This window comes from Macrosteles quadrilineatus, unplaced genomic scaffold (genome assembly GCF_028750875.1).
Source record: "Macrosteles quadrilineatus isolate MER2022 unplaced genomic scaffold, UCM_ALF_1.0 Scaffold_47__1_contigs__length_942521, whole genome shotgun sequence".
Lineage (NCBI taxonomy): Eukaryota > Metazoa > Arthropoda > Insecta > Hemiptera > Cicadellidae > Macrosteles > Macrosteles quadrilineatus.
In genome coordinates this window covers 517,784-532,459 of record NW_026542640.1, presented here as the reverse complement: position 1 = coordinate 532,459, position 14,676 = coordinate 517,784, and the positions used below count along the sequence as shown (strand labels likewise).

Here is a 14,676-nt window from a genome sequence, read left to right as displayed (position 1 = left end):
GTTATCTGTTCATGTTTTTTGTCATCTATAAGTTTTTTGTATCTCCACTCATAAACCCCCTAAAGCTACGGTTTCCAAGATCACGCAGGGCGGACAGCGTGAGTGGACAGTCATGATTACGTAATCAAGTTTAAATTGAAGCCATGCTTTTATATGGGTGCGGTTTCCAAGCACGAGCGATCACGCCTGATATGAGTTTTCCCGCCATCTGTCCAGCGTGAGTTCTGAGCGTGGCACACTGAAAATGACCTTAGTCATTTCTGGCGTGCACGCCAAGCGGACAAGTGTAGGACTCTTGAGGATTCTCATTTTGTTTTGAGCTATAACAATGTTTGAAATCTTAGATCCGCTTTCTTGCAAACCACCCTCACGCCGAGCTTGATTGGACATCCGCCGGACAAAAATTAGTGCCAAGGGACATCACGCCGGACAGATCACGCTGGCGTGATCTTGGATACTGGCGTTGCTTAATTCAGACTCAAACTTAGTATTTTAACTGTTTTTCTATTTCTTTTGGGTTTTATGCTGACCTGTAGTAAGTTAACAAAGTTTTGGGCATGTTTAACTTTATACCTTACCTAATACATGTCAGTTCTATTTATTCTAACATTTGCTGTGTTATGTATAACACAGCCAAACAAGCTTATGACTACTTCTTTTTACATTTGTATTGTTGAACTTTAAAAAGAGCTGATTTAAATGATAAATATAAATGGTAAAGAAAGAAACACTAGTGAACATAGTGGGCAAATTTTACTCAAATATTCACACTTTTTATATTGTGCAATAAACACACTTTTTTTAACAAGCAAAAACACAGCAAAACAAGGTTATGACTACCTTGTTTTACATTTGTATTGTTGAACTTTAAAAAGAGCTGATTTAAATTATAAATATAGGCCTAAATGGTAAAGAAAGAAACACATACTGGGCAGATTTTACTCAAATATTCACACTTTTTATATAGTCTTAGTTCAAACCCCCTTTTTAATTATCATTATTATAAATGTTTAAAAAATTTATTTTCACCCTGAAATCTGCTCGAATTAAACTGCTAACAAAATTATATTTAAATACTACAGTCCAAATACAATATTTTTGCAATTTCTGAATTTTGAAAAATAGCTTTTTGAGTATTAAGAGTGTAAAGTCCATCATTGCCGATCGAGAACTGTAGATGGCGGCACTCAGCTTTTGAGAGTGGAAATGACTGTTTGTGTTCGTAATACACACAAGCTTTTTCCTACCACCATAATTAATGTATTATAACACACAGATTAACTTTCAGTTAGCCTATATATAAATTTCATTTAGGTTATGTTTGCTTTTTTAGGTTATGTTATTTTCTTACCAGTTGTTAACGTACCGGATCCGCGGCTGTAGTTCGCGTAGAAACGCCAACAGTGAAATCAGCTGATTACCGAGCGTAAATGAACTATTTTGCGTACTGTTTACAGGTGGAGCAATATGATTATTATCATGAAATGGTAGGAAAAATACAATTTTATTGATTGTACATGGTTTTAATACATTTTTATATTAATGTAAGAATAAAAAACTTTGTTTGTCAAATGTTTCAACACCCGGAAAAAAAACTCTCACCGATTGTGTTTTAAAATCAAAGACACCGACGAAAAGTTAATGATCTTTCTCCTTATCATTCAGCAGCAGTTTTGTCAATCTGAATTGGTTTCAATGAGTAATGCATCTTGGACCATCAGTAAAACAAAATTGTAATTAGAGAAAAACTATTTTGTAACTATTACATAGGTATATATCATGGATTTTAATTCTTTTTATGATGATATTTTTAAGCCATTTAGTTTTATCATAGACAACAACACAAGTAGACTTCCCATCACGTTGTAACTTTTGAAACTCGTTTTTCGTGTCTAGTTCCTGTCCGGTGACACTGGTGGCTAGTGTGGACGAAATTTAGTTTATATTCTTTTAGATTATAATTTTAGAATTATAATCTAGCAATAATTAGAGATTAGTGCTTTTCTGTTTGGTTACATAACTAAATTATGAGTTATTGTTTATGATTATATTGTTTTATTTGGTTAAACGGGGTTTTAAATTACTGAAATAACAAGAAACAAATTGTAAACAAAACACAACCTCTACAGTGTACCAGACAGAACTAACGATAAAATTGGCTTCAGCTGTTCCATAAGGATGGGAAATCTACTAAGGGAGTATGTTTTATCTATGGTTTTATCCTAGGTTCTTCAGTTACAAGAAGAGAAGGCAAGTTTAGAAGAAGATAAGAAGAGACTTATGGAACGTTTACAGGAAGATCCATTGACTGGAACTTCTTTGTCACATAGACAAATAAAAGATCTTAAAGAACAGATCTTCAAACTAGAAACATGTAAGAAAGTTTGATTTAGTTTACTTTTCTAGTATGTGATGGTTAACCAATGGTTCTGAGACGATTCTCTGATCAGAGGAAATCAAACCTTTTACAGAGATTTGTTATATGAAATAAGAGTGCTGTGTGTAACTTTCCAAAGTCTATCAAACAAATTGTGGCATGTTTTATTAATATTTCCTTATTATGTTATATTTCATTATATTAATTCTCCACTAATTCCCCACTAAATCTAATGTCTCGCACTTGTAACACCTATCAGTTTGATATATTTAACTTGTCACAAAAAAATTTTAAACGTCTGAATTCAAACTTTCTTATCAACGTTAATTAATAATTGTTTCAAATAGTACCTATTTATTTGTTATATTATATTTATTCCATATTTATTATATTTGATTCGTGACCATCAGTATTATTTTAGTTAGTATTAATTCTCTTGTTACTGTTAATATATTTAAATATTATATTGTCATTCTTATTTATATTTCATATTCTTTTATTTATATTTTGATTGAAACTGTTATATGACTGCCACCACCATAGAAGACGGACATTTTTCCCTTGTTGTATTTATTTCTGTATTGTAACATTCTTTTTGCATTATATCCTGCATGATTCTTTGTCGTTATATGTAGGCATGTGCTGTTTTGTAGCATTGGAAAATAAAATAAAATAAAAATAAAATAAAATATTTTTATTAGTATTTTTTATAAAAAGTATTCACAAGTGTTAAAGACTGAACCATACACTGTCAATTTTCAGATAATTTAGTGTAGAATCAGTAACAGATTTAAACAACTGTAGGCATGAGGATATGATGAAAATAATAGTTGATAACTTGTTTATGGTACATGGGTAATAGGCGGAGGCCTGAATATTCCTTCTTCATAAAAGATTTGAACAACTATACAAACTTAGAGAAGTTTTCATTTTACTGAACAACGTAGTCATGTCAATTATGGAGATAGACTTCTAGGGAGTAAATTTGTTGGGTTGTATAATTGATACAAACTTAAACTTCTTCTAAGCTACTCTCAACAAGAATAAAAACATATCCGTCAGCTGCAACACCACTTTTTAAATTATTAATCATAATATGAACTCTATAATTAAATATGTTTTATCCGTTTGCAGAGTAAAAGATGTTGTTGTTTTTGTTCTACTTCTTATAAAATACTCTTGTTCCAGCTCGAGATGACTACCGAATGAAAGTTGAATTACAAGAAAAAGAAATGCTAGAGTTACAATCAAAACTGGATACATTACAACAAACAGCTGGCGAAGCTCGGTTGCTGAAAGATGAGGTTGACATTCTCAGAGAGACTGCGGACAAAGTGGAGAAATACGAAGCTACTATCCAATCTTACCAGAAGAAACTTGAAGAGCTCGGTGACCTTAAAAGAGAATGTAAAGTTTTAGAAAGCAAAAATGTAGAACTACTTGAACAAAATGTTGAACTGGAAAAGGTATTTGATACATTTTATTTAAGTGGTTTTTCTTTGGTGAGTGTTTGAAGTAATACTACCCCTAGCTACTTCGACCTGTTGATCTTTTGTACCACCCCTCTTCCCAGTCTGACAGCATTAGGCTTGTTGCTAGACCTAACAGCTGTGGGACCTCCAATTGTCTCATCTCTTCAGGCTCAAATCGCGGCCTTCCTAGAGATTTCAACCTTCTAAGGGCCAAGGCCGAACAGTCCAGCCCGTTTTTTGAGTAAATAAATAAATCTTTCAGAATCAGAATACTTTATTCTTGAACATAGAGTACAGAATAGGTGTCAAACATTACAGAGATTTAAATATAAAACAGCATAAAGTTGTTGGCCTTTGAGGCGCTATCTGTAGTGATGGTTATTACTATGAGGGTTGTTTACTTCTCACTGGAACATCGGTGATGTTTTCCAGTTCATGAACTCTTCAACTGTATAGAATGGTCTCTCCACAAGCCAAGCCGATAAGCGTTGTCTGGTGCTGCTTATGCTGGGGCCTTTTATTGTCTCTGGAAGCAGGTTCAGGAACTTCACTCCCATGTAGGAAGGCTTTTCTTCAAAAAGAGTTAGATGATGGAACTGGAAGTGTGTAATTCATAGCCTGTCGGTTGTTATGGCTGTGCCTATCCGTACCTCCTTGGAGCAGTAGCCGGCTTGCATGAGTAGCCACAGCTAGGATGTACAGGCTTGTATTCGTTGGGATTTTTAGTTCATGGAATTTCGGTCTGTGACTTTCTCTCTTGTCAATATCTGCTAATATTCTTACTGCTTTTTTCTGGTGGATAAGCACACGTTGGAGGTTGGTTGCCGATGAGTTTCCCCATACTTCAAGGCCATATCGAAGATGTGATTCAAACAGTGAGTGGTAGGCAATCTTGGCTATGTTGGTGTCACTTATGGTTTTTTTTATCCTTCTTATCACGTAGACACTGCTACTCAGCTTACTAAACAGGCCGTCAATATGGGGGTCCATGTCAGTTTCTGGTCTATTATTAAACCTAAATACTTTGCTTCTTCTGGGCCTTCGTTGTCTGGGATCCTGCATACCCCACCATTTCTCCTGCCAAAGACCAGTTGTTGTGTTTTCTCTTCATTAACTACTAGGCTGTTGTTTTGGAAATACACTGCCTTTGTCACCAGACTCACAGACTGTAGACTGTTGCTCCATTATCACATTGTTTAGTTAATTTGTCAGAAATACAGTCTTTAGACTGAGATCTTCCAAATTTGTTTGTGAAGATAACGGCAACACCTGCAGACATATGTTTAGGATCTGCGAAATCAGCAGAGATTGTGTGGGCAAAACCCACCGAACGGTCATCTCTCATTTTGTTGATCATGATTTTCATGTTTGTTTCCACAATATTAATTTTCTTGTTGTCAAAATTTAGGGTAGACTTCTTTCTGCTGCTCCATTGGCTCTAACTATTTTTTTTAACTTTTCAGCCAGCTTGATTTTGCCCCTGTTGCTGAAGTTCAATCCGTGAGATGTAAATTAGTGTCAAGGAAAAAAATGAAGGGGCAGTAGGGAAACATTAGAGTGTAAAGCCACAATGTCTTCCAGGTCCTTATTAATTTTTCCAATTTCAAAGTCGAGTTCTGGTTTGTCATGTCTCCAAGGCAGGGAAGCAATCATTAAATTGGTATGATTAGATGTTTAAATTACACTTTTTACTTTATTTAGAAGATGTTCAGAGTTTTGGGATTGGGATTCAATGGCATTAGTTCCTCCGATGACCTAAAGATAATCCTCCTTTCCAAAGCCACTGATCTGCTCCCTGGCAAATTCCACCACATCACTGAACGTAGCGTTTGGTTTAACAAAAGGGCAAACATTGAAATTGGGTCTTTGTTCAATGAGGTGGCCTAAGTTTCTTCCATGGCTGTCTCCCAAAATAATGAGTTTTGACTTATTTGTTTGTAATTTATCAAGGTTTTGACTATTTTGTTGTTGTTTGCAGTTTGTGTTATCTTTTGACCTAAAAAAATTGCTTGATTGATTGGTTGCAGTATTTTCTTCGTCACTTTTTTGAAGGACAGCGAAAGAGTTCTTGTAGGCTTACTCAGTAGATGGAGTTTTTTTCTCTCCACTGAACCTTGCAGCATTTTTTGGTTTTTGCCAGTCATTATCATTGGTTTGCTGGTCGTTGTCTTCATCTTGGAAAACAGTTTAGACACTTCATATTGTATTTCTCTGCTTCTTGTGAATTTGTTTTATTTAGTTCAGTATTTTCATTTTGTAATATAACAACAAAAGCCTCTAATGATATAATTGAGTCTATCGTGTTTTTTGTTTCTTGCCTGTATACCTCACATTTCCTACAATTATTCCTTAAAACATTAATTTCTTTTAGCAACGATTCTTTGTCGCTTTGCATTAATTCAATCGTTGATTGAAAATTTTTATTCTCATTTTTCAGTTTACAATGTTTACATAGTTCTTTCTTTAGGATTTGGATGTGAAAATCATCCGGTTTATCTTGATGAGAGATTTTAATTTTATTTTTTAATGTAGTGTTCTGGGATGACAGATCTTTAACACATTTGCTGCTGAAAACATTTAAACAGGCGCTCGCCAATGGCGGCGAGGCCCGGGCGGAGCCCCGACGCGCTAACTGAATCAGCGATCGCTATTGGTATTGAAATATCTCAGTAAGGCGAATCACAAAAGAGCAGTGGTTTGTCATCTTCTTGTCTTTGTTCTGCGTTAATCCGAAAGTGGACGTAGTTCACTGAAACACCCAAAGGTAGCAGCACTGCCTGGATCAATAACCAGAGTCTTTGTAATATGGCTCGAATAGAGAAAATCTCCGAAAACGGGACAAAAGCATTGCGAGACGGGATTTTACAGGCAATTTTGGTACCAATCTACACCAGAATAAAGCTTGCATTCTAAGCTACAGGCTGGTAAAGATTACAACGTTCCCCGACAATGGCTGAGCTCACATTGAAACAAGGTTGTTGCTATGCCAACATGACGGGTGCGCCCGCCAGACACCTGGCGTGCTAACTGCGCATGGCGGACCGGCCCGTCACTTGCCCTCAATGTGTTAATTTGTCTCATGTAGCTGTCGCTTTCGACCTTTGCTTGTTTAATGATGCTTTTAGTTTTCGTTCAGTTTCAAGTTTATTCTGAAAGGATGTTGCTCCAGAGTGTAGTTTTTGATTTACTTCTTTTAGGTGCCTTATAGCCTCCTCAGCCAGATTAAGTTTGTCTTCAAATTCTAGTTCCTTGTGGGATTTCTCCTATTTAATTTTGTAAATCTGCTGTTTATGTTGATTATTTTCTACTAACAAAGCATTGCCTAATTCAGCAGCCAGAGTCAATGATTAGATTCATTTGCATCAAAATTCTCCTCTTATGACAAGTCATGGATCTTTGATTTTAAGCTTTCAATTTGATTAACATTTTGATCTGATTTGCAGCTGTCACAGGACCAGGTTTTAATGTCATTCTCTTTGAGGTTTTTGAACTTTTTAAAACTCCATTCAAGGCATTTGGCATGGAACCAGCTTTTACAGGATCTGGTGCAGTGTATTCCTTGGAATCTAACTCCAATTTCTCAGATTTTACAGGGATATTTTGACACTTTCTTTATTCTGTTTAGACAGTTTTTTATTAAGTGTTTGGTTCCTCACTACGTCTGAAAAATTTTTAATGGACAGTTTTTTATTAAGTGTTTAGCTGGTTCACTACATCTGTAAATTTGAAAATGGACAGTTTTTTATTAAGTGTTTGGCTGGTTCACTACGTCTGTAAAATTGAAAATGGACAGTTTTTTATTAAGTGTTTCACTACGTCTGTAAAATTGAAAATGAACAGTTTTTTTTAAATGAAATGAAATGAAATGAAACAATGCTTTATTTACATGATCTAAGTATAAGTTTTACAATACATTTCCATAGTATAACCAGTCCATGATTCACACAGCAGGCTCGCATTTTTCCAACTTGGTCTTATAAGACCATCAGCCGGGTTGGCAAACACATTGTAAATGCTAGATAAAACAAGTACAGTACATTTGTATACATTCAAATTACGTTTCTGATGTACCATTAGGCCTATTTCAATTAAAACAACATTTGTTAATTAATTTATTTTATGTTTTTTTTTTTTAATTCTATACATTTATACATATATTTGTAACTTATAAATTTCTTAAAACTAGAGAGTGTTCAGAGCTTGAAAAAGGCTAACAATTAAATTCTTGTATAATTTCCCACCTGTACCGCCAAGCTTGCTATAGGAATCGGGCAAGCCGCACCCAATCAGCCCCGTTCAACAAGGATATGAATGTATCCCGGGACAAATCCTCTAAACCGAACCAAAAAATTCTAAAATGACACAATATCTTCCACAACAATCTCAATATCTTCCGCAATATCTTCACTTGGCAACAAAGTGGTAAACATCCTCTACTTCCCCCAAATTGCATAACGAACAGTTATGATTTTGATTTTGTATCCATGGTTTATAATTTAAATATAATAATTCACCTCTACACTTGAAAATCCATTTAATTGTATTAAAATCCAACTTTGAAAAAATGTAACCATTATCTTTCAAATCCAAACTAAGTGATTTATAAATAGCATGATAGCGAGCATTCATGGCTGTCTGAAGGACACGCTGGCGATTGTTATCACGGACCGCAAACAACAGCTGACCCAACTGATATCTTGTTTCACTAATATCATTTTGTTCTACTGATAAGTGTACTGATAAACTTTCTGCTAAACTCTTCCATTCCCTATACCAAAATATCAGTTTTCTTATAACTTCATTAGCTAACAATTTTGGTAAATGTGATTCGGGCATATTTAATACTTTCAAAACATATTCAAAGTGAAGTTTCAACGTATGAATGGAAATTGGGTCTTGGTCTGTTTCTAAGTATATAATGTAATTAGGTGTGCATTGAGGTAAACAAAAAACCTTTTTGACGAAAAAACTTAAAAGTTGTTCAACTTCATTATACATTAAAACCCCAAACTTGTGTGGCATAACACATTATTGATCTTACTACGGAGTAAAAACACTCAAATTTTAACAATACTGAAATGTCTTTATTTTTAAAAACCTTTGACCATAACGAATTTACTGCATTTTTTGAGGACGTTAGCTTTTGTTCAAAGTGTTTTTGGAAAGAAAACTTTGATGAGAAAACCACCCCAAGATACTTGTAAATGTTTACACACTCTATTAAATTTTCTTTATAACGCCACCGCTCGTTTGCTCGTAAGCCGCCACCATTCCTAAACACCATAACCTTGGATTTGTCAAGATTTACTACCAAATTCCAATTCTCACAATATTTTTGCAGATCATTTATCATTAATTGTAAACCCGCCGCCGAAGGTGACACCAAAACAATATCATCCTCGTATAACAGAACTTTCACTTTGAGGTTTCCAAAGATGCACCCACCCCCTAGAACATCATGTAGGTCATTTAAAAACAATGAGAATAACAAAGGACTCCCTAAACATCCTTGCCTCAGGCCTTTTGTTGTCTCAAAGCACTCTGACACACCTTCCTTACACCATACACCTGCTGACGTACCATTATAGCAACTTTTTAATAATCTTATTATCTTTGAAGAAATTCCAATCGTATAAAGTTTATAAAACAACGAGTTTCTGTCAATCCGGTCAAAGGCGGCAGAAAAATCTACAAAAAAACAGTATAATTTGCCTTTTTTGACTGAGAGCCTTAGATTAATCATATTAGAAAGGGAGAAAACATTATCTACTGTAGAATAGCCTTTACAAAAACCTGCTTGGTACTCACACAAAATATTTTTATCTGTAACCCACAATTCGGTTTAATATTACACCTATAAACAACTTAGCCACAGCATCCATAAAACAAATACCTCGATAATTAGACACCTCTCCAATATCCCCTTTTTTATGTAATGGATAGACAATTGACTTCTTAAAACTTTCTGGAACCTCTCCCGTATGTAAAATTTTGTTAAATAATTGAACTAAAATATCTGTTAGCCTCATTGGTCCAAATTAAAAAAAAACTCATACGGTATGCGGTCGAAACCAGCGGCTTTATTTTAGGGATGGACGGGATTGAATTTTTAGTTCGGGACGGGACGGGACGGGACGGGATTTTTTCTGTGCATAAAAAGAAAGTCTTGAGTATTGCAGTTACCAAAAAAAGACATACAAAATCAATTTTTACTTTTTGTGGTACTGATCTATAAAAACCAAAAAAATGTGTAACAATATACAGGTACCTATAGAAACTTGTGACTCGCGGTCACGGTGCGATCGTCAAAATGACCGTGGTCACGGGGTGATCGCTGGTATGACTCGTGGTCACGGCATGATCGTCGGCATGACTCCACGGTCACGGCACGATCGTCGGTAGGACTCCGCGGTCACGGCGCGATCGTCGGTAGGACTCCGCGGAACCGCAGGGGGCCCATGCTTGCGTGGGTACGTGGCCTAGCGACCACGCGGACCCTAGCTCTCCCAGAGGGGAGGTAATTGCCCGGTGTTTGACCCGGCACTTCAGGTAGGCCACAGTTATGGACGACTGGTAAGCGCCAGCCCCTTAGGGGGAGCCTCCAGTGACACTCCCTCCATTCAGGGTGGGGGGGTGTTTAGCTCTCAGTGACGCCGTTAATTCCGCCTCTCCTCACCTACCTGTAACTGTGGTTGTGACTTGAGTTCTTCGGGCTCGTCCTACCTGTTGTGTTCGACTGACATTTTGTGAGGCATATCCTCGACTTTGGAAGTAGCCTCGTCCTGGGAGGTGAAAAACCTAGCCGCCAAAGGGGAGGTAACTGCTCGGTGTTGGTATCGGCATTTCAAGTAGGCCACAGACATGGACGACTGGGCATTGGGTCCCAGTGACATTCCTGCATCAAGGATGGAGGGGTGTTTAGTTCTAGGAGAGATGGAAGTGCATCATAATCTCTAACCTACCTGTGTCTGTGGTTCTTTGGGTTTCGGCCTGCTTGTTGTGTGCGACCAGCATTCAGTGTGGCAAATCCTCGAATTTGGAAGTAGCCTTTCCTGGAGGTGAAAACGGGCAAGTACCCGTAGCTCACGGGGACACTCAAGGGAAACGTAACTTTCCGCAGTGTGAGGGTAACGGTTTGTAGGCACTTATGCAAACCAATCCCTGTCTCTGATCACGGACGGTATGGTTATCTTGAGTGTGGGGGGTTCTTCCCGGAACCTCAATTGAGTCAAGGGTGTCGCCACCTCTGGTGGATAGGTTCATCCGGGTGGGTCCCACTTCTATACCTGCCTCCTTTTGGGAAACGAAACCCTGATGGCCTGGCAGTGATGTTGGGTCTGACGGGCAAACGAAGTAGATCGGGTGCTGGCTCCGAGCCCGCCAGGGGTATCTGGGGATCTATCGCTCTGGTTATCTCTGGTTTCCTAGCAACTGGGTAAGGCCTCGATCGGGTAGTGGTGTAAATGGGAGGTTGGGGTTCCCCCGTCAGCGTGCTGACAGTCCCCTTCCTTCTGGCTATGATGGCGGGTTCTGCCTGTCAGGGATTAGATAGGTCCCGAGTGTTGCTTGCACTAAATGCGTCGGGGCGCTCCATTAAGGTCCTCTAGGGCTTTGTACCTGGTGGAACCCAGGTGGAGTGACGCTTAAACAAGTAGCCGGAATCCCTGGTTAGGATTGAGGGGCAACCCTCTTTCCGAAGGGTCTGCTTCGGCAGCCGGTGAGCCTGATGACCTTAAGTCATCCGCCCATGATGTGCTAAAGGTTGATGCGTAAGCTTCGGCCTACATCATGGGGCCCGGGTATGTCTCACGATAGGTACCGGGTATGTAGTCAGGGGGCTTCGGCTCTCATGACAAAGAATAATAATAATAATAATAGGACTCCGCGGTCACGGCGCGATCCTCGAAATGACTTCGTCTCCTGCGTTCGCGGACCTATCGCTCGCAATAGCGGCGTCATCGGCACTCGCGAAGCGGCAAAATCGCCGACGATCGGACCAAATCCCGTCCCGAAAAATTCCCGATTAAAATGTAATCCCGTCCCGATAATCGGGAATATTTTTTTCCCAAAAAATTCCCGAAATTTCGGGACCCGTCCATCCCTACTTTATTTACTTTTGATGCCTAGATAGCTCGATTTACTTCTGAGAAACTAATGTCTTTATCTAGAAACTGATCAACTATTAGTGGTTCGGCAAATAAAAAGGTCGTAGTCTCCATCGGCGGATCAAGTAACATTTTTAAGTGCCGGACCCAATCCTCAACATTTTGCCCCCCCCTAATATTTGCTCCCACAAAATTATTTTTTGTTTTTAAATGCTTTACTGCTTTCCAAAAATCACTCATATTACTAGCCATCTTAATTTGTTGCAGCATATTTCTCTCATAGTCTAATCGTTTTACTTGCAGCAACTTTTTGTACTACTTATTTGATTCCAAGTATTCGTTTTTTGAAAATTCCGTGTTTAACCTACGGTAAATTTTTAGCAGTTTAAAACTCTTGTTCCTACTCTTATTGCAGTCCCTGTCAAACCAAGGTTTCTTCTTTTTAAATCGCGCGTTACTAGAAATGATCTGATTTCCCCGTAATGCCGCGGGCTTCACACACGCTGTTATCTTATCTAATAAAACATTTGGCTCCACATTTTCTACTGATCCTAGGGTGTCTAAGTGCCTTTCAACCTTTACTTTGTAAAATTTACCGTCTTCCTCTGTCCAACTAATCTTTGGCAACAAAGGGATACATTCCATGCTAGTTAAAGTGTTTTCGCGCCTTAAACAAAGAGTTAGTTCAATTGGAAAATGGTCAGAGCCTACAAAATCTAATACACGAAAGTCATTAACTTCATTAAGACACTCCAGTGAGACTAATGCTAAATCTATTACCGATGAACCATTTTTGTTTATAAATGTTAATTCGCCGCTAACATCAGAAGGTGTGCGGCCATTTAAAACAATTAAGTTATAATTATCACAAAACTCTAGCACTTTCTTGCCTCTATCATTCAAAACCTTATCTTTTGAACATCTAGTATTAAAATGTCTATTTGGCTTCATTAGAATAAACTTATAGTTTAGAAGTAATGTTTGGTGTGCAGTTTAGTAGGTATTTTGTTGGTTTTACCACATAAACTTCACTTAAAAGAGGGAAAACTTTCACACTACATGATGGGTGTCCGCCATGTTGGTTTGCACTTACATGAGTGTTGAGTGTTTTGAGAAAATTCATTTTCCCTCATTTTCACAGAATATGCATTGGTCTGTCTGTGATCGCCCAATAGTTCTTAGATGTTTCCTTGTTGGGCCGTGCCCAGTTTGCCGCCCCACTAGCAAGCACGTTTTCTGAATTCCTACCCCAGCAGAAGTATGTCCAGAATTGCTTCAAGTACTGCTATAGGGCAAGTTTGCATGGCCCGACAAACCCCATTGCATGCTAGTCTTTACAGCTGTTGCAGTTTTCTTCCTGATACTGTTTGCTCTGTCTTTGGCCTCAACAAGCAAAAACAACCCTTTAATGTTGAGCTTATCAATTTTTATAAAGAATTTAAACAAAACCTTAGTGAACAACTGAAGCAAACTAAACAAAATTATTACCGGCAAAAATTAAACGAAGCCTCTAATAACCCTAAGCTGTTTTGGAGATTAGTCAATGAACTGGCCGGCAGAATAAATAAAAAAGATTCGTTTCCAATAGATAAATTTACATCAAACACTCAGTTATCTACAACATTGTATAAACAAGTCGCAGATGATTTCAATATTTTTTTCTCTAACGTCGGTAGCTCACTGGCCAGTAAACTAGACCCAAGTGGGGCCCTTTTGGTTGATGACTGTGACTATCAACTCGACACGACGTTTACGCTTCAACCGATCACTGCACATGACTTACAACGCTACGTCTGCGGCCTGCGGGGGGGTTCCGCGCCTGGTTACGATGGTATATCGGCCGATGTCCTTAAAGCAAACTTTCATATCCTCTGTTTCCCACTTTTACACATTGTTAATTTAAGCATAACTTCAGGAACTTTTCCTGATTGTTACAAATTGGCTAAAGTCTTTCCATTATATAAATCCAACGAAATCACCAATATAAACAATTTTCGCCCAATCTCATTGTTGAGTATTTTTACTAAGATAATTGAAAAGGCTGTCAAAGATCAGTTGGTTGCTTACCTTCATTCTAATAACATTCTCAGTGAGCATCAATACGGTTTCCGTCACGACAAAAATATTTCAGATATTCTTTTTGATGTAAACAAAGAGTTGTACGATACCATTTCCAACAAAAAACGTTCTATACTAATATTTCTTGACCTTAAAAAAGCATTTGATTCTGTAGATCGTTTAAAACTTCTCAACAAGTTAAAAACAATTGGAGTTTGCGGCAGTGCTTTGGAATGGTTCAAGAGTTATCTTTCAAACAGAGCTCAATTTGTTACAATTTGTGGTACAGACAGTGATCCTATGCCTGTCGATTATGGGGTGGTCCAGGGAAGTAATTTAGGGCCTATTCTTTTCTTAATATATATTAATAATATATCGAGAATTAATATTTTTGGAAAGTTATTTTTGTTTGCTGACGATACACTAATTTTCCTGGAGGGGAAGTCGTGGCCCGAGGTGCGAGAAAAAGCGCAACATGATCTAATGGTTATAAAAAAATGGTTAGACCAAAATATTCTTTCCCTAAACATATCAAAAACAAAATTTATGCCTATTTCTATTAGTAAAACCACAGATTATAATTTACAAAACCTAACAATTCATTCTTGTAGTGATTTCCTTAACTTGTCTTGTAATTGCGAAGCTATTGAAGAGGTAGCTTCAT

The 14,676-nt window shown here is 37.6% G+C and overlaps 1 protein-coding gene across 2 annotated transcripts in view; it reads left to right on the top strand.

Annotated features, from left to right (window-relative positions):
• LOC129005962 (protein Hook homolog 3-like) overlaps positions 1–14,676 on the top strand; it is a 100,024-nt gene that overhangs the window by 48,562 nt on the left and 36,786 nt on the right. For both annotated transcript variants that reach the window (XM_054435039.1, XM_054435038.1), the window contains exons 7-8: positions 2,227–2,374; positions 3,566–3,843. In XM_054435039.1, coding sequence (XP_054291014.1) covers positions 2,227–2,374; positions 3,566–3,843 — 426 coding nt within the window. The remainder of the gene's footprint in view (positions 1–2,226; positions 2,375–3,565; positions 3,844–14,676) is intronic.